Source organism: Onychomys torridus, chromosome 5 (assembly GCF_903995425.1).
Source record: "Onychomys torridus chromosome 5, mOncTor1.1, whole genome shotgun sequence".
NCBI classification, from domain to species: Eukaryota; Metazoa; Chordata; class Mammalia; order Rodentia; family Cricetidae; genus Onychomys; species Onychomys torridus.
Genome location: NC_050447.1, coordinates 128,477,139 through 128,495,168, shown reverse-complemented (window position 1 = coordinate 128,495,168; position 18,030 = coordinate 128,477,139). Strand labels below are relative to the sequence as shown.

Here is an 18,030-nt window from a genome sequence, read left to right as displayed (position 1 = left end):
CTGACTAGGAGACCAAGCTCCCTATCTGCTCAGTTTTTGTGTGCATTTATCCACTCCCTTACCCATTGCCAGCTCCCCCTCCTCCCCACGAAAGAAAGAGGCAGTTACTGGACTTGACCTCTGCTCTTCTTTCAGGCAAAATTTAACATTCTAATAAATACCTAATATCTATTAAGTCCTATTCTGTGGCAGTCATTATTCTAAATTCTTTACTACTGTGCTTTTTTTTTTTTTTTGTCAAAAGCGAGTTTTTAATTATTAAAAAGCAATGTGATCTAGAAATCGACACACTGGCATCTTTCTAATAAAATGACATAGATTTCCTAAATAATTTACTAAGAGCAGAAACTGATCTTGAACAGTGTTCCCCTCCCTCCACACCCCAGTTCACCACACTGAGCTGATAAGTAGGCCCCAAGAGCTCAGGCTTGCACAGTGTACAAATATCTCCTCACTTCCTATGGGGCCCTGTAGGATCAGGGGTAAAAGTGGCCCCCAAGAATCTTTGCACTGGGAATAAAGGGGGTGGTTTCATGGGATGACTCCTGCAGTGCCTTGGTCCTAGTTACAAGGTTCAAAACTGTCTGGCATCTTCAAGTACATTCCTAATATGGGCCTCTGTGAGGCTGGAGAACAGGGTGCTGTATGAGCCCTCCTGGAGAGCATGGGAAGTTCCCATCACCTCTTCAAGGTCTTCCTAAATCACTCTTGGGCTGTGGTCAGTGGTTATCAATGGGCCCAGATATGGATGAAATAGAAGGGTTCTGGATCCTTTGTTAGTCAAGTCCTTGTTAGCAGTGGCTTGGGGATGCTGATGAGCCCGTGCCTCCTCCAGAAGTTCACGGGGTAGCTGGCATGGACATCCTGATGGCTGGGTGGCTGGACAGGGCCTGTTTCCTGTAGGATGCCTGCTGTCCTCATTCACGAATAAGGGAGACGATCATGTCACCACTCTCTTCAGCCTTGATGGCTTTGTGCAGTTTTTGTGACAGCTTCTGGAGATTCCAGCCCCCACAGGCTCTAGGTCACTGTCAGACTCACTGGGAGAGCAGAGAGGTTCTGAGGAGGAACAGGGACTCGAGGGCAGCCTCCCTCCTTAGCCGCTGACATCAATGGGCTTATAGACCCATCTAGCCAGAGAGGCGAGGCTGTCCCCCAACTCTAGCATCTCGGTTGGGCCTGTACAGCCACATGTTCTTCTGGCTCAGACTGGGTGGTGAGGACCCTCTGTCCTTCTGGACTGGTTTTTTCCTCACTTTCACCTGTGTGCCCATCAGCCACCTGGTGCCACTTTGGCAGGACTCCTGGATTCTCTGGGACATAGCACCCAAGGCGCTTTTGGCTGAGCGAGCTGAGGCCTGAAGATGCTGCTGCTCTGGCTCTGGGGTTTCCAGGCATTTCCAGGAGGGGCCAGACCCGAGGTTGAGGCTGATGGCTCTCAGTGGCAGCCTCCTTTGGAACTGTCTGCACAGGGAGCCCAAGGGACCCATCTCCAGATGGCCCTCAGCAGACTGGGTCACCACCTTTTCTAGATGTTCCTCCTTTAGGAGTGATCATCTGAGCATGGAGGCCGTCATACCCTGCCACGGAGACGCCATGTGCTTAGACCAGTCTCCTCTGCCCGCTAGACCCTGAGACCCTGAACAACGACACCCGCTCTTCACCCACCAGAGCATTTTTCCTACTGCACTCTGTCAGGTGCTTTGCCTGCATAATCCTTTTCACCCACAATCTGCAATCTCAACACTGCTTCAAGATCTCCACTACTGGTGAGAAGCTGATTGTCTTTAACTTTCTTTCCGCTCTTACACCCTGACACAACACAACCCTCACCCACCCTGTTAGCAAGTCAGCTCTTGATGTGGCAGACCTTAAAGGCAGGGCTGACTTTCTGCGGAGACCAGTTAGGTAGGACCCGATGACAGATGACCATGTGACCTGTCCTTCTAGTGTTAGATCTCAGTATCTCAACTAAACTTCACATAAAAACCCAAATTAACTCATTTTATATTACAGCATTCAAAATTATACGTCATGTTAATATTGAGTGTCCTTGATATTATGGTAAGAGTGCGCTTTACATCCAGGTCTTCTTTTCAAAAACTCATAAAAACACCAGCAACCCTACAATTGGTTAGTGGTTTTCACAAACCCATTACCATACGCCTGCTACAAGAAAACATGCAAAGGATGGAGAGCATGATGTTCACATGATAGAGACGAATCCTGGAATGTGAAGCCCTGTGCCCACTGGAAGAGGTTCCTCTCTCTCTTATTTCTATTTACTTATTTTAATTTTTTAAATTTCTGGTTTTGAAAGACAGGATTTCTCTGTGTAGTCCTTGCTGTCCTGGAACTCACTCTGTAGATGAGGCAGGCCTTGATTTCAAAAGGCATGCACCACCACCACCCGGCAAGTCCATGTATTGTCTTTGTTTTTGTTTTTCTTCTTTATTTTTTTTTTCTTTTTCTCTTTTTCCAGAGCTAAGGACCGAACCCAGGGCCTTGTGCTTGCTAGGCAAGCGCTCTACCACTGAGCTAAATCCCCAACCCGCCATGTATTGTCATACCTGCTGAGACTTAACTGTACACACAGGACAAGTCTTTCTTTCTTTCTTTTTTTTTTTTTTAATTGGGAAACCAATGTAACAAACCCAAACTCATTGAAAATAAACTCAGTAACTAAGACTGCAGGCTCTGTCTCCAACCAGCACCAAGGTCTCTGCTTTGCCTGATACCAGTTGCTCAAGCCCCAGAAAGGACAACTATAAGAAACCCAAGCCAACCTCTGGGCCCCTTTCCTGCACTGCAACCCCTCCACCCCACCCTTAAATTGACACACATACACCTAGATCAGTAGGCTGGTTCTAAGCCAAAGGCAAGAAAAGCAAGGTTCCTGGAATAACAAGGAGTCACTGATATACCCTGACCTGCTTAAAATCCCGTGTTAACAAAAGGAAGACAGAAAGAAAACCAGCTTGCTGGCCTACCCACTTCCCTCCCAAAACCTACCCCAGACAGCAGCCCACATCCCTGATCAGTAACACTGGGAATCTAAGACACCAAGGGCATCACCAGCCCCCGAGTGATTACTGTAAAAGGTCCAGAGGTGGAGGTGGGAAGGGCTTGTCCCACCCCCGCTCAGCATTAGTTAGCCAAGTTGCTGCCCTCAGCTTGAGCCTGAGGAGTGAGGGCATGCTTGCAGTCCCTCTCCCCTTCAGAACATCTATGGCTGAAAACCAGTCCTCCTCCCAGAGAGGAACCAGCTCCAGGAGGTCCTTTTCCCACAGACTGGAAGAAAATTGCCTGTGAGGCTTGGGACAGCTACACCAACTTCTTGGCTTCAAAAAAACTCTTGAGGTGCCGCATCTGCCAGACACCAATGGCCACGAGGATGAGCGTTTGCAGGATGGACCACCACAACACTCGCTGGTTGGTGCTCTCACTGGTTTGTCGGAAGCGCTCCTCACGCCACTGTGGGGGAAATGAATGGCAAGTCTTAGTCCAGGACTGCTAGAACCACTGAGTTCCCAGCTTGCAAGAATGACCCAGGGCCACCCTCTCTGCGTCCATCCCAGCCAGATGCCTGGGAACTATCTTTATCATCAACAGTCAGGTGACTGCCAGCAGACTAATGCATTCCTGCTAAGTCTGTCTGTGCATCTGTCAGGTCCTGACACCTAGAGAAGTAAGGGATGGTGACAACCTCAAAGGACAGAGGTGTCCTGGAGTGCCTAGTGTGTGGACTTCCATCCAGGTCTCTTGATCTGCTCCTTCAAGATCACCTGTGTCATACATTCAGACTGCAAAGTGGTGGGCTGGATACGTTTTGTTTGGTTCACACAGGTTTTTGTTTGTTTGTTTGTTTTGTTTTCTGGAGCTGAGGACCGAACCCCAGGGCCTTGAGCTTCCTAGGCAAGCGTTCTACCACTGAGCTAAATCTCCAACCCCTACAGTAAGTTTTTTGCTTTTACTTATTTGTTTTCCTTTTTTTTTTTTTAAAGATTTATTCATTTATTTATTATATACACAGAAGAGGGCACCAGATCTCATTACAGATGGTTGTGAGCCACCATGTAGGTGCTGGGAATTGAACTCAGGACCTTTGGAAGAGCAGTTGGCGCTCTTAACCTCTGAGCCATCTCTCCAGCCCCTTGTTTTCCTTTTTAAGATATGGTCTCACTATGCATCCCTGGCTGGCCTGGAACTTGCTATATAGATCAGGCTGGCCTCAAACTCCCATTGATCCCCCAGCCTCTGCCTCTGGAATGCTGTGATTAAAGGTATGTGCCACCATGCCTGTCACCACTTAAAAATAAGGAAAACTTCACATAAAAACCTGGATTTTCGCCTTTAATCCCAGTACTTTGAAGGCAGAGGCAGGAGGATCTCTGAGTTCGAGGCCATCCTGATCTACAGATCAAGTTCCAGGACAGCCAGAGCTACACAGAGAAACTTTGTCTGGAAAAATCAACAGTCAAAACAAACAAATAAAATGCTTGGACCTTTAGCTCTTATTGGTGTGAGGTGGGGATGCTAAAAACTCAGGTTTGTATTTTCTGCAAGGAGCCCTAGAGACCCTCTACAATTCTCCGTTTAGACGGCTCACTGCTCTACAACTCCTTAAGGAAACATTCATTCACGGTACCTATCTGGTCCCTAGACACAAATTTAGAGGCTCTTGGTTCTGGCAGCACCTAGAACCTTTAAAATAGCACCCAAGGCGCTGGTATCAACTGCCATGCTGTTCTTCCGTGAATGTGATTTAGTGTGATGTCAGTTAGGCTTTTTTTTTTTTTTTTTTTTGGTTTTTCTAGACAGGATTTCTGTGTGTAGTTTTGGTACTTGTCCTAGATCTCACTCTGTAGCCCAGGCTGGCCTCGAACTCACAGAGAATCGCCTGGCTCTGCCTCCCGAGTGCTGGGATTAAAGGTGTGAGCCACCACTGCCTGGCTGCATGTCAGGCTCTGAAGAGTCTTTAGCTCACTTACAAGGCCTCTATAATACCTACTCACATTCTAGACCTACACTCTGGCCAGAGGTAAGTGCCCTGGAGTCCCTTGGCTGACCACCCACTCACCCGCTGGTAATTCTGCTCCTTTTGGATCTGCTCCACCTGCTCCACCAGCTGCCGTACTCTCAGCTGCAGCTCGCTCAGCTTGTCTTTGGCAGCAATTTCTGCATAGTCGTTCGCATGTTCACCTACTTGGATGTCAAGGTGAACTCTCTGGGAATGAAAAATCGAGACAGGAGAGTCAGGCAGTCCTGCTGCCTTTGAACGTCTGACTGGCAGCTGATCCCTCTACTTTCCCTCATGTCTTCATTCAGCTCACATATCAAGACCCCACTCAGTGCTACATTTGGGCTCCTGAGCTGACTAATGCTCATACCACTTGTTCTTCTGCAGATCATAAGTACTTCAAAAAGCAAAAACACAGATTAAAAAAAAATACATGTATTTGTACCAAGTATGGAGACTTTTTTGGTTGTTCTCTAAATCAATTCAGTATGAGATATAGATATATATCACTAACATTGCATTAGGAATTATAAGTGATCTGGAGATGATAAAGTATGTGGCCGTATATGTACGCACTGCATTAAAATACACTATTAGGGTCCTAAGGCGTGGTTATACAAATTGACCAGCCACTATGTTCGGTATGTCTACTGGAAATCCAATGGCTTTGAAAGACATAGAATCCAACACCCCTCACACTCACAGTACCAACAGTCCTTTGATCAAGGTATCCTGGCTGAAAGCCTTTAGTCCCACATGGATCCACTTACCAGCATGCCTCCAGCAAAGAGGGAGAACTTGGTAGAATTTGAGTGAAGACAGATCTGGTGCTCACCAGGGGTATGGGAGGTGAAGGTGAATCTTCCCTCAGAGCCATACTGCCGGGCCAGGATGACCTGGAGACGGGGAGAAGTCTCAGTCAGTGATGCTATAGGGAGACTGGAAAAAACAGCGGTAAAGGCTCGAAGTACCACAAAAGACAGGAGCAAGAGCCCTGGCCACGCTGCAACACTAAAAGGTCCCAAGGTACTCAGCAGCAGTTGCCAGCAGGGTTGAAGGATCCAACATCAGGCTAACAAGTGACTACTCCCAGGAAGGACTCCCTTTATTCATTCTTAGCAGTATCAGTTGGATGCTCACGTTGCTGCTTTGGACACAGAACCTCATTATGTATCCCTGGCTGGCCCAGAAGTAGATGGCCGGCCTGCCTCTGCCTCCCAAGGTCTGGGATTTTAAATGCATGCTGCACCACGCCCACCCTGTTGCAAGGTTTTTTTTCCTTATGTGTATGAGTGTCTTGCCTGCACGTACATATGTGCTCCATGTGCATGCCTATGAGTGGTTGTGAGCCATCACGTGGGTGCCAGGAAAAGAACTGAACTCAAGTTCTGTGCAAAAACAGCAAATGCTCCTTTCTTTTTTTCTTTTTTGATCTTTCAAGACAGGGTTTCTCTGTGTATCCCTGGCTGTCCTAGAGCTCTCTCTGTGTATCCCTGGCTGTCCTAGAACTCACTCTGTAGACCAGACTGGTCTGGAACTCACAGTCACAAATATCCACCTGCCTCTGCCTCCCGAGTGCTGGGATTATAGGCGTGCGCCACCACCGCCCGGTCACAGCAAATGCTTTTAACTGAAGTTGAGACATCTCTCCAGGCCCTTGATGAAACCAAACTATTTTGTTTTTCATTTTTAAAACATTATTTGTCAAAATTAAAAGGTACTCCTTTTTGGAAAGTGCTCTGTTTTATGAAATTCTGGCTTTAATAACAGCTTTAGTATTAGCAACTTTTTGATATCCATCATTACAATTAATCCACATATCAACAAGTATAAAAAAAGTGAACCTCCATTTCCCAAGCTGGTTCAAGGCTTGGAATCACGCAGCAGTCACTGAGAAGTTGAGAACAGCCACCTGTCCAGCAAACGCGGCCCAAGCTCGTAATGAAAATGTGGCATCTTCCCACATCACCGTCTTTCTCACTCAGCCAGACACGCGAACTAACAAAGTACCGGAGCTTGCTCGACGCAGGGCCAGCTCACCTTGTCCTCGGGGTCTTTTACCTCCACGAACATGCCAAGCCCAGGGGTGGTTGGCTGGTACTCCTCCCGCTGTTTGTCATACAGCTGTGTCCGGTAATTTCCTGGAGACAGGAGAAAAGGGGGGATGAGAAGAGCTCGATGCGGCGCCGGGTCGGCGGCCGACAGGACAGAGCCAGGCCAGCTACCCTCAGGACGGTTCGCTTTCCCCGGCCCCAAGACCACTGACTTGTCCCAAATGCTCCCTTTCGCCCCCGCACCGATGACCATGGTCTCGTCCGGAATTTCCTCAATAAAGCACTTCTTCTCGGTCTCCCCAATGTGGAAATAGAGCGCGCCTCCGCGGGCTGCAAACCACAACAGCAGCAAGAAGGCCCGCATCCCTCTTCCTAACAAGAGTCCGGGTGGGGTCCCAACAACCCGCACGCCTTGCTCGGCAGCCATCTTGCCCCACCTGCCTGCGCAGGCGCAGGCTGCCAAGCCACGTAGCCCAATGAAGGCCACCGCGGTGCCTGCCGGGACTGCGAGTTCCACCGCCTGGACTACAAGTCCCTGGATACTCCACGCCTCCGCGCGGCAGTACCTGATTGGGGCCAGTTTCTACAGGTTTCCTATTGGCGTATACAAAATGGAAGGCTTTCCTTTGATTTTGCTGAATAGCGAGATGACTGATAATTGTTGTCACACTTTGATATACTATGAAACTGAGGCAGGGTTTTGAGGTTGCAGAACGAATATAAGCAGAGGCAAGATTGGAACCTGTTTCGTCCAGAAGTAATACAACTCCCCCTCTTCCCCACCCTCTCTCCCTCTTCCCATCCCTCATTACTTTTGTTTGTTTTGAGACAAGGTCTTGCTGTGTAGCTCTGCCTAACCTAGAACTTACGATGCAAACCTCTCTGGCCTTAAATTTGAGGTGATCTTCCTGTCTCTGCCTCCCAAGTGCTGGGATTTAAGCATGCAACACTGTGTTCAGCCATCCTACTCTCCTTTGGTTATTATCTGCAGGGTCTACACTTTTCCATTAATATCTTTTTAATTTATTGATATCCTTGTGTCAAAAATGAACCTCAGGAGCTGGAGAGATGGCTCAGCAGCTAAGAACACTGACTGCTCATTGTACTTCAGGAATGCTTTGTCAGCCCCACCTTAGATAAGCAAAAAATCCAGTGAGGCGAAAGTTGTTTGGGCTTCTTGCTAATGTAGTGAGAGCTTCAGCAGGGAAAGGGCTATCCTATACAGTTTGTGTGGCAACTGTCCCAGACAGGAGCTGAGATGGTAGAGATGGGGAGCAAGCTTATGATCTGAACCTGAACATGGAGGGTCCTAGCCTTGGGGCTGGGGGAGAATGTGCTAAAGAACTGCAGAAATAGAAAGGGTGTCATGATATTGATAAGAGGGGTGGGGTTCAGCCAAGCACTGAAGCATGGTTAAATCCCCGAAATTAAGGGAGGGCAAGTTGTATTTAGACAATGAGATTTGGGAGGTCAAGGAAGCTGGAGAAAGACCATGGAAACACGGGGGAGGTAAGCTGGGCTGAGTCACCAAGGGGTCACCAGGAGCCAGGTCCTCTTGCATACAGGGAGAAATCCCTTCATCTAGAGATCCAAAAGCAGCTGTTATGGGTGGTCCTAGAGGGTGTAAGGAGGTGGTGGGAATGTAGTTGGAATAGACACCGAAATTTGTATTATATAAGACTAGAGCATGGTGGCACACGCCTTTAAGACCACTACTAGAGAGTTTGAGGCCAGCCAGGTCTATGCAGTTAAGTTCTAGGCCATCCAAAGCTATCCAGTGAGTCTCAAAAATAAATAAATAAAAGAATTGTGCTGGGCGGTGGTGGCACACGCCTGTAATCCCAGCACTCGGGAGGCAGAGGCAGGTGGATCTCTGTGAGTTCAAGGCCAGCCTGGTCTACAGAGCTAGTCCAGGACAGGCTCCAAAGCTACAGAGAAACCCTGTCTTGAAAAACCAAAAAAAAAAAAAAAAAAAAAAGAATTGGAAGTAGGCTTTGGAATGTAAATGTGCCCATCATTGTAGGGGCTTTACAATGGCCCACCGAGAAATGCTCTAAGTGCTTGCTACAGTTTACATCTGAAACACTCACAAACTCATTTGTTTGAACACTTGGCCTGCACCTGGAGGCACAATCTGTAAAACTTGTGGCACTCTGGGGATGAAGGCTTAGCACAAGTGGAGCTCAAGAGCAGGCCTTGACAGCAATGTTTGTGTGACAGCCCAAGTTTTGTACTTCCTGACCTGCTCACACTCCTGCCTCTTTGATTGGAAGTGCCCCGGTTGCCATGTCTTCCTTGTCTTGATAAACCATATTCTATGGAACCAAATAAGCCTCTCTCCCATTAAGTTGCTTTGTTGGTCACAGAGATGTAAATGTAACTAAGTGTTGTAGTAATCTAGCAGCATCACTGTATCAAGGGTAAACATGAGAACAGTAGTTTTCTAGAAGTACTTGAACCTTGAAGAAATCTTGGGTGGAAATTGTGATTGTTTTCTGTGATTTAGAGTTGTTGTTCTAAGAGAGCTTGAGAATCTTTGCATGACTTTGGTCACAAGACACTTGTGGCACACCTGAAGTTCTTGGGTTATTGGGCACTGCAAACAGTACACAATAAAAGATTAAAGTGGCAGGGAAGTGATGCTTTCCTTAAGAAGACATAGATTAGATCAGAGACATATGAGGAACTTATTTACTCAAAAAATAACTTCGTGCAACAACCACTGTCAGTGGCCTTGTCCGAGGAGCAGCAGGTGGCAGTTGACTTCAGGAGATCAGCCCAACAGAATGCAAGGTACTGATGGGTAAATCCAGATAGGCAAGGCACAAGGGCTCCAGCTCCAGAATGTCTCTTGCTACTGCTGTGCCTTTACATGTTTGCTGCTGCCATTTTTCTCTGATATGAATTGGTGTGTGTGGGTCCCCACTGCCTTTGATGTAGTGTGATTATCTCATGGAAATACCCCCATTCTACTGGGCATTTTTTACCTGCGGATTATTATGGAGATGATATCCTCTTAAGCAATACTATTTAACTGAAAGACTGATTTCATACAATGATACAATTTTGATGATTAAGGAGATATATATATATATATATATATATATATATATATATATATTTTTTTTTTTTTTTTTTTTTTGGTTTTTCCAGACAGGGTTTCTCTGTGTAGCTTTGCGCCTTTCCTGGATCTCGCTCTTTAGCCCAGGCTGGCCTCGAACTCATAGAGATCCGCCTGGCTCTACCTCCCGAGTGCTGGGATTAAAAGCATGTGCCACCACCACCAGGCTAAATTCTTTTAATGTTGGGAAATATGTTTACAGGTTTCAGTGTGCATCATAGCTAAAACAAAGCTTTAAACAATTGACTTCATGTAACTAGAAAACACAGAATTGGATGGTTAGTTAAGATAATTTGACAGGACTCTAAAACGCAGGAAGTGAAACAAGTAACCTGTTTTTCTGACCATTATAAAAACTACTACCCGGCCAGGCGATGGTGGTGCAAGCCTGTAATCCCAGCACTCGGGAGGCAGAGCCAGGCGGATGTCTGTGAGTTCGAGGCCAGCCTGGACTACAAAGCAAGTTCCAGGAAAGGCGCAAAGCTACACAGAGAAACCCTGTCTCGAAAAACAAACAAACAAACAAACAAAAAACCTACTGCCTATGTAAACAGTTATGACTGAAAGGCCCTTGATCTGTGAGAAGTATAAAAAAGAATGTTTAACTGAATGTGGGTTTCTAAGAAAATGCATAAGGATGTGGATAAGAAATATAATAGGGCTGACCTATTCCAGAAAAATGTTTTTACGGTGATTATGTAGTAACTGTGTAACTTTCGGTTATGGAAAAACCCTTTTGTAATGGAGTTGGTATGGGGAATATAAAAAGGATGTCTGAAAAATAAAAGAGAAGAAGCTTTTATCCCTCAGAAAAGAAGTTTGTTTTTCTCCCCAACTAAGCATCTTGTTCCCAGTCTCTCTGACCTAAAGAAGGCTGGACCTTCAGCAGATAAATATGCCTTTGTGTGGATATTCCAGGTTCAGTCTATCAGAGGCTGGACCTTCCTGCTGCCACACAGGCCTAAAAAATTGATCTTGGAGTGACCTCTTTCTTTGACTGACTGACAAAACACAGAATCCTGAACAACTGAGACAGTGCCAATAAAGTGAATGGCTAGAGGGGCTGGAGAGATGGTTCAGTGTTAAGGGAATTTGTTGCTCTTACAGGGGACCCAAGGATCAATTTCCAGCACCTACATGATGCATAACCAACTGCCGCTCCAGTTCTAGGGACCCTGGTGACCTCTGACCTCTTCAGTCACTAGGCATGCACATGGTTCACAGATACACATACAAACAAGACATCCAAACACAGAAAATATGTCCAAAGGACAATTTTTTCCAAAACAGTTTACTTGTGCTGCCCTGGCTGTTCTAAAACTATCTCTATAGACCAGTCTGGTCTCGAACTCACAGAGATCTACTTGCCTCTGCCTCCCAAGTGCTGGGATTAAAGGCGTGCACCACCACCACCACCCAGCCAAAGCACAATTTTTAAATAAAATAAATATCTAAATGAGGGATGACTCATCACTAACAGGCTTGAGGGCCAACCAGCCCAAACCAGTAAAAAAGATACTTTCTGAGAGCCAACCTGGGTCTGCCTAAGGGCCTTAGCAACAGCAGCTGAGACGTGATCTGGAGATGACCTGGACCAATGAGAGGCAGCCATGTCACACCAGCAGATGCATATTCATCAGACCTCCCCCATTCCCACCCCCACCCCCACACCAGGTGGGGTGGAGAGTATATAAGATTTGCCTCTTCCTGAATTATCTGAGCTTGTTTCTACACTCTCCCAGAGTCTGTGGGTTTGACTCTGCACCTACTTGGCCCCCTCCCACAAAGAGAACAACAGCACAGGACCCTGGCACATCTAAACATAAGGGGGTTTGCATGTGTGCTGAAATATTAAAAAGAATATTAAAGGAAGTTTTTTGGCACATGTTACAGTATGAGTGAACCTTGAGAACCCAGTGCTGAGTAAAGGAAAGCAATCGAGCTGCAATATGGTGGAGTATGACTGTAATCCCAGCACTCAGAGACAGAGACAGGTGGATCTCTGTGAGTTCAAGGCCAGCTTGGGCTACAGAGCAAGTTCCAGGACAGCCAGGAATACACATACAGAAATTCTGTCTTGAAAATAAAATCACAAAAAGACATATGCTATAAGCATCTTCATATACATATACGATTTGCATACTCATATTCCTATACTATTTGCATATATTTATAATATATGCAAAATATCTAGCCAGGCGGTGGTTGCACATGCCTTTAATCCCAGCACTCGGGAGGCACAGCCAGGCAGATCTCTGTGAGTTCGAGGCCCGCCTGGTCTCCAAAGCGAGTTCCAGGAAAGGCTCAAAGCTACACAGAGAAACCCTGTCTGGAAAAAAAAAAAAAAAAAAAAAGAGCCAGGGCTCAAGGAAGAGGGGAGATGTTCCCAGGTTTAAGTGTGAAATGGCAAGAGTTCTGGAAATGAGTTGTACAAATGTGGATGTATTTATTACCACTGACATATATACTATAAGGTTGATATAGTGAATTCTATGTCTATTTTACAAGTCTTTTTTTTTTTAAAAAAAAAGGTCTATTTATTTATTATGTATACAGTGTTCTGCCTACAAGCCAGAAGAGGGCACCAGATCAAATTACAAATGGTTGTGAGCCACCATGTGGTTGCTGGGAATTGAACTCAGGACCTCTGGAAGAACAACCAGTGTTCTTAACCTGTGAACCATTTCTCCAGCCCTTTATTAGTCTTTTTTTTTTTTTTTTTTTTTAGGTTTTTCAAGACAGGGTTTCTCTGTGTAGCTTTGTGCCTTTCCTGGAACTCACTTTGGAGACCAGGCTGGCCTTGAACTCACAGAGATCCATTTGCCTCTGCCTCCCAAGTGCTAGGATTAAAGGTGTGTGCCACCACCTCCCAGCTACTAGTCATTTTTAAATGTTAAGAAAAAGGAAGGAAAAAAGAAAGAAAGGAAGGAAGGCTGGGTGATACAACAGGATAGGCACTTGGGGGAAAAAAAACTGAAAATCTTCAAGTATACAGTACCCTAGGAAGAGCAAAAGACTCAATCTCACAGTATAAACTTGAATTCATAATACATACTCAAATGCCAACATAATACCTGCTGTGGAATAATCCATTTTACACTGTGAAGATGTATTGCTCTCATTGGTTTAATAAAGAGCTAACTGGCCAATAGCTAGGCAGAAAGAGGTTAGATGGGAGAGCCAGACAGACAGAAAAAATCTGGGAAGTAGGGGGCAGAGTCACCAAGAAACACCAAGAGAAGTAGGGTGAACATGCCATGTTAAAAGAAAGTACTGAGTGACATGGTAGAACATGGATAAGAAATATAGGTTAAATTAAGTTGTAAGAGCTAGTTAGTAACAAGCCTAAGCTATAGGCCGAACATTTATAATTAATAAGTCTCCATTATTGGTGTTTTGGGAGCTGGCTTTTTGTTAGCCATTTCCTGCCCTGACTGCCTATTCCCAAATACCCGGCAGCCGCTTCCCAAATTACCACACCGAGGCTTATTTAATTATAAATGCTTGGTCGATAGCACAGGCTTATACCTTTTACACTTAAATTGCTCCATAATTCTTAGTTATGTTTAGCCATGTGACTTGGTATCTTTTCTCAGTATGACACTCTCATCTTGATTCTCTGCCTTTGCCAGCAACTCAATGATTCTGCCCTTCCTCTTCCAAGAATTTCCTTGTCTGGCTCTTGCACTTAATCTCTTTCTGCCCAGCTATCCACCAATCAGAATTTTATTAGCAAATGAGAGTAATACATATTCATACTGCAGGAAAAGAATTGTTCCACAGCATTTGCCTCTTTTGGTCTAATAAAAAAACTAAAGTTTTAACTAACATAGAAAAACTATATACAAGAAGTACAATAACTATATGCAAATATATTCAGGCAATAGTTACATTAACAATGTCTAGTCCATAGTATTTGACAAATTCAGAGAAAATACTCTATTATCTATCCTATCTTGGTGAGTCCAAAGTCTTGTACCAAATTCACTTTCTATCCTAACTTGCATTACCAACCACCCAAAACTATCTTTTTATGTCTCTCAATCTTATACACTTTACACCTCCTTTGTGAGTTGCTTTTCTGAATTTGTTAACAAAGAAAATTACAACTAATACAACTCTATCAGAGAACTGAAAAGGATCTATTACCCGAGTAAACAGGAAGTGCAAAGCAAACAACTCTCAAAACTAAGAAATGACAGAAACAGCTAGCTGCTTGGCCAGTCCCCCAAGGTTCCTCTGTAATGTTTGGGCATCCATCTTCACCCTGCATGCTTCTAATATCTGACAGACTTTTCTGTGAAGCAAGGTTTTTAAAGACTGTCCCACCCTGTGTTAGCAAGGTTCAGCAGTCACTATAATAACATGAGAATAGCATATTATTCTGACTTTTGAATAGAATCATAATGGCTATGAGCCACTTTATTCAGATTTCCTGATTTATAACCTGCCTTTCCTGATTTGTTTATATCAGTATAGAATGTAGGGGGCTCCAGAAATTGGTGTTCCCCATATAATGTGAGGAAGGGTCAAGTTAGTTCTCTTTATAAACTGAATTCTCTTGCTTTTGAAATATTTGTGTTTAATCTCTCACACACAAAAAAATATTGCGGGTTGGGGATTCAGCTCAGTGGTAGAGTGCTTACCTAGCAAGTGCAAAGCCCTGGGTTCAATCCTCAGCTCAAAAAAAATATTGCAAGCTCTTTGGCAATGTTCACTTTATACCTATAAAGAGGAAATTTCAGCATCAGTAAAAGGTACTATAATTTCTGCTGGGTCTATTCCTGCTAATTGACCAAGTCTCAATTTTCTTTTTGGAATGAACTAAGAAACCTTTTTACATAGGTCTTTAATTTTTTTCCTTCTGGTTAATTTTTTTTTATTTTTCTTTATTAAGAAATTTTCTACTCACTCCACATGCTATCCACAGAACTCCCTTCTCCCTCCTACCTCCTCTCTCCTCCCCCCCCCCAGCCCTCTTTCCCAAGCCACCCACATCCCCACGTCCCCCAAATAGAGGTCTCCCCAAATGAGGAGTCAGCAGAGCCCAGCACACTGAGCCTAGGAAGGTCCAAGCCCCTTCCCACTGCACCAAGGCTGTGCAAGGTGTCATGAGCAGGCACCAGATTCCAGAAGCCTGCCCATAGTAGGTCTTTAATTTTTTTACTCTGTTCATGTGGTAAAAATATTCATTCTAAGATATTAACTTCTCTATGCATTAAAATTCCTGAAGAGGAATGTGTAGAAGGTAAAAATAACCAGAATGCAATCAAGCTCTGGATCCAAATGATCCAAGTGTGCATCCCATCCTGTACTTTCTTTTCTACCAAAGCTTCGCTCAGCTTCAGCTGATAATTTTCTTGGACCATTTAAGTCCTTGTCACCTTGTAAGGTATGAAACAAATTATTCAGTTCTTGAGTTGTTACTCCAATTGTGGGCTATAGCCGGCTAATGTCTCCCATCAATTTTTGAAAGTCATTAAGATTCCACAATTGCTCTCTCCTGCTTTGTATCTTTGGGGGTTGATTTTTTTTTTTTTTTTGTCTTGGTTTTTCGAGACAGGGTTTCTCTATGAAACAGTCCTGGTTTTCCTCAACCTTACTCTGTAAACCAGGCTGGCCTCTGCTCTGCCTCCCGAGTGCTGGGATTAAAGATTTGCACCACCACTGCCCAGGACTTTGTATATTGATTCAAATTTAAGGAAATTTTTGTTATAACCCAATGTATATATGTTTTTACTCTTGTTTAAAGGATTTTGTATATTGATATACATTTAATGTAATTTTTGTTATAACATACTGTATATATGTTCCTACTATTGTTTAAAGGACTTTTATATATTGATAAATTTTTTTTTTTTGTTTTTGTTTTTCGAGACAGGGTTTCTCTGTGCAGCTTTGCACCTTTCCTGGATCTCACTCTGTAGACCAGGCTGGCCTCGAACTCACAAAGATCCGCCTGCCTCTGCCTCCTGAGTGCTGGGATTAAAGGCGTGTGCCACCAACCCCTGGCTACAATCTTTTTTGTGAGACAAGGTTTCTCTGTGTAGCTTTTGGAGCCTGTTCTGGAACTCACTGTGTAGACAAGGCTGGCCTCAAACTCACAGAGATTCACCTGCCTCTGCCTCCCAAGTGCTGGGATTAAAGGTGTATGCCACCACCGCCTGGCCTATTGATACAAATTTAAGATTATTTTTGTTACAACATATTGTATATATGATTCTACTCTTGTTTAAGGTATTGTTAGACAATACCTTAAACAGTTCATTTAAAATATGAGGTAAAGTTCTAGTTTTTGAAAGCTATTATTATAAACTATTAAGGATATTCAAGAAACATAGGTTAGTAGTTATCTACAACAACCAAATTTGTAGATATGTTAGGCATGTTTTTAGATCATATAAGGATATATTTTAGATAGACAAATGGTCTTCAAACACTTCAAAGACCTATAGAATATGGCATTTAATATGTTTTGTTAATATAAAGATTTTTCATGACAATGAGACACATCTGCTCCTGGCAGCACAATTTTACTTCATAAAAGAATGGTGGACATTGAAGAAGTTCCTTATGGAGTTTGCTTTCATTGTGGCAAGGTTAGCCACTGGGCAAAGAAACTGCTCTTGCCACTGACTGCTGACAATGTGCTGTGCAGACTAGACATGCAGGACACACAGGAAAAAAACGACTGTTGAACTTTGCCAAACAAGGCAGGACAGTCCTTCAAATTCCTGCTTCAGCCAGGCAGTGGTGGCACACGCCTTGAATCCCAGCACTTGGGAAGCAGAGGCAGGCAGATCTCTGTGAGTTCAAGACCAGCCTGGGCTACAAAATGAGTTCCAGGAAAGGCTGCAAAGCTACACAGAGAAACCCTGTCTCAACTCTCCACCCTCTAAAAAAAAATTCCTGCTTCAAAGAAGAGTCTGCCAGATACTCTGTGGGACATAAAGGAAAGTGACTGATAAACTTTGCTAATACAAGGCAGGACAGTCCTTCAAATTTACTGCTTCACTGAGAAGTCTGCCAGATATTTTAGACCTGTAGGCTGAAGATGGATGCTCCAACCTTTCAGAGGAACTCTGGGTGACTGTCCAGTCAGGAGATGTCTCTGTTGTTAGGTAACATTATGTCCTTCTGGGAGGCCTTTGATGGAGTTATAATTGCAGTTTTCCTTAGTCATGATAGAAAGTAAATTAGGTGTAAAACTTTTTGTTTTTGTTTTTTTTGTTTGTTTGTTTTTTGTTTTTATTTTTTTGTTTTTTCAAGACAGGGTTTCTCTGTGCAGCTTTGCATCTTTCTTGGATCTCGCTCTGAACTCACAAAGATCTGCCTGCCTCTGCCTCTGGAGTGCTGGGATTAAAGGCATGTGCCACCAGTGCCCAGCCCTAGGTGTAAAACTTTTTTTTTTTTTTTTAAGATTTATTTATTGTATATACAGTGTTCTGCCTGCATGTATGCCTACAGGCCAAAAGATGGCACCAGATCTCATTACTGATGGTTGTGAGCCACCATGTGGTTGCTGGGAATTGAACTCATATCCTCTGGATGAATAGCCAGGGCTCTTAACCTCTGAGCCATCTCTCCAACCCAATGTAAAACTTTTAATTCACTCAGATAAGATTATTTTCTCTGAATGTGCTAAACATAAATGGCCTGAATATTGTAAATATCAATTTTACTTGATAACTTTTTGTTGTTTATAGTTTACTATGTTAAAGTTAAATCTTTTCTTTTTATTTAGACAAAAAGGAGAAAACGTAGAATATTATTTTTAAATGTGTTACATTTTTTAATGCTGTGGAACATTTGTTTAATTGTAGTGGATAGCCATC

The 18,030-nt window shown here is 44.1% G+C and overlaps 1 protein-coding gene and 1 pseudogene across 1 annotated transcript; both read right to left on the bottom strand.

Annotated features, from left to right (window-relative positions):
• Positions 1 to 917: 917 nt before the first annotated feature.
• Positions 918 to 1,598, bottom strand: LOC118584357 (annotated as a pseudogene).
• A 944-nt stretch (positions 1,599 to 2,542) lies between these two features.
• On the bottom strand, positions 2,543 to 7,539 carry Tmed9 (transmembrane p24 trafficking protein 9). Its single transcript, XM_036188034.1, has 5 exons — positions 7,318 to 7,539; positions 7,061 to 7,161; positions 5,791 to 5,916; positions 5,081 to 5,227; positions 2,543 to 3,474 (listed from the first exon to the last, which is right to left on the bottom strand). Exons 1-5 carry the CDS (start codon positions 7,499 to 7,501, stop codon positions 3,325 to 3,327), a joined length of 708 nt encoding a protein of 235 aa, XP_036043927.1. The 5' UTR covers positions 7,502 to 7,539; the 3' UTR covers positions 2,543 to 3,324.
• Positions 7,540 to 18,030: the final 10,491 nt, after the last annotated feature.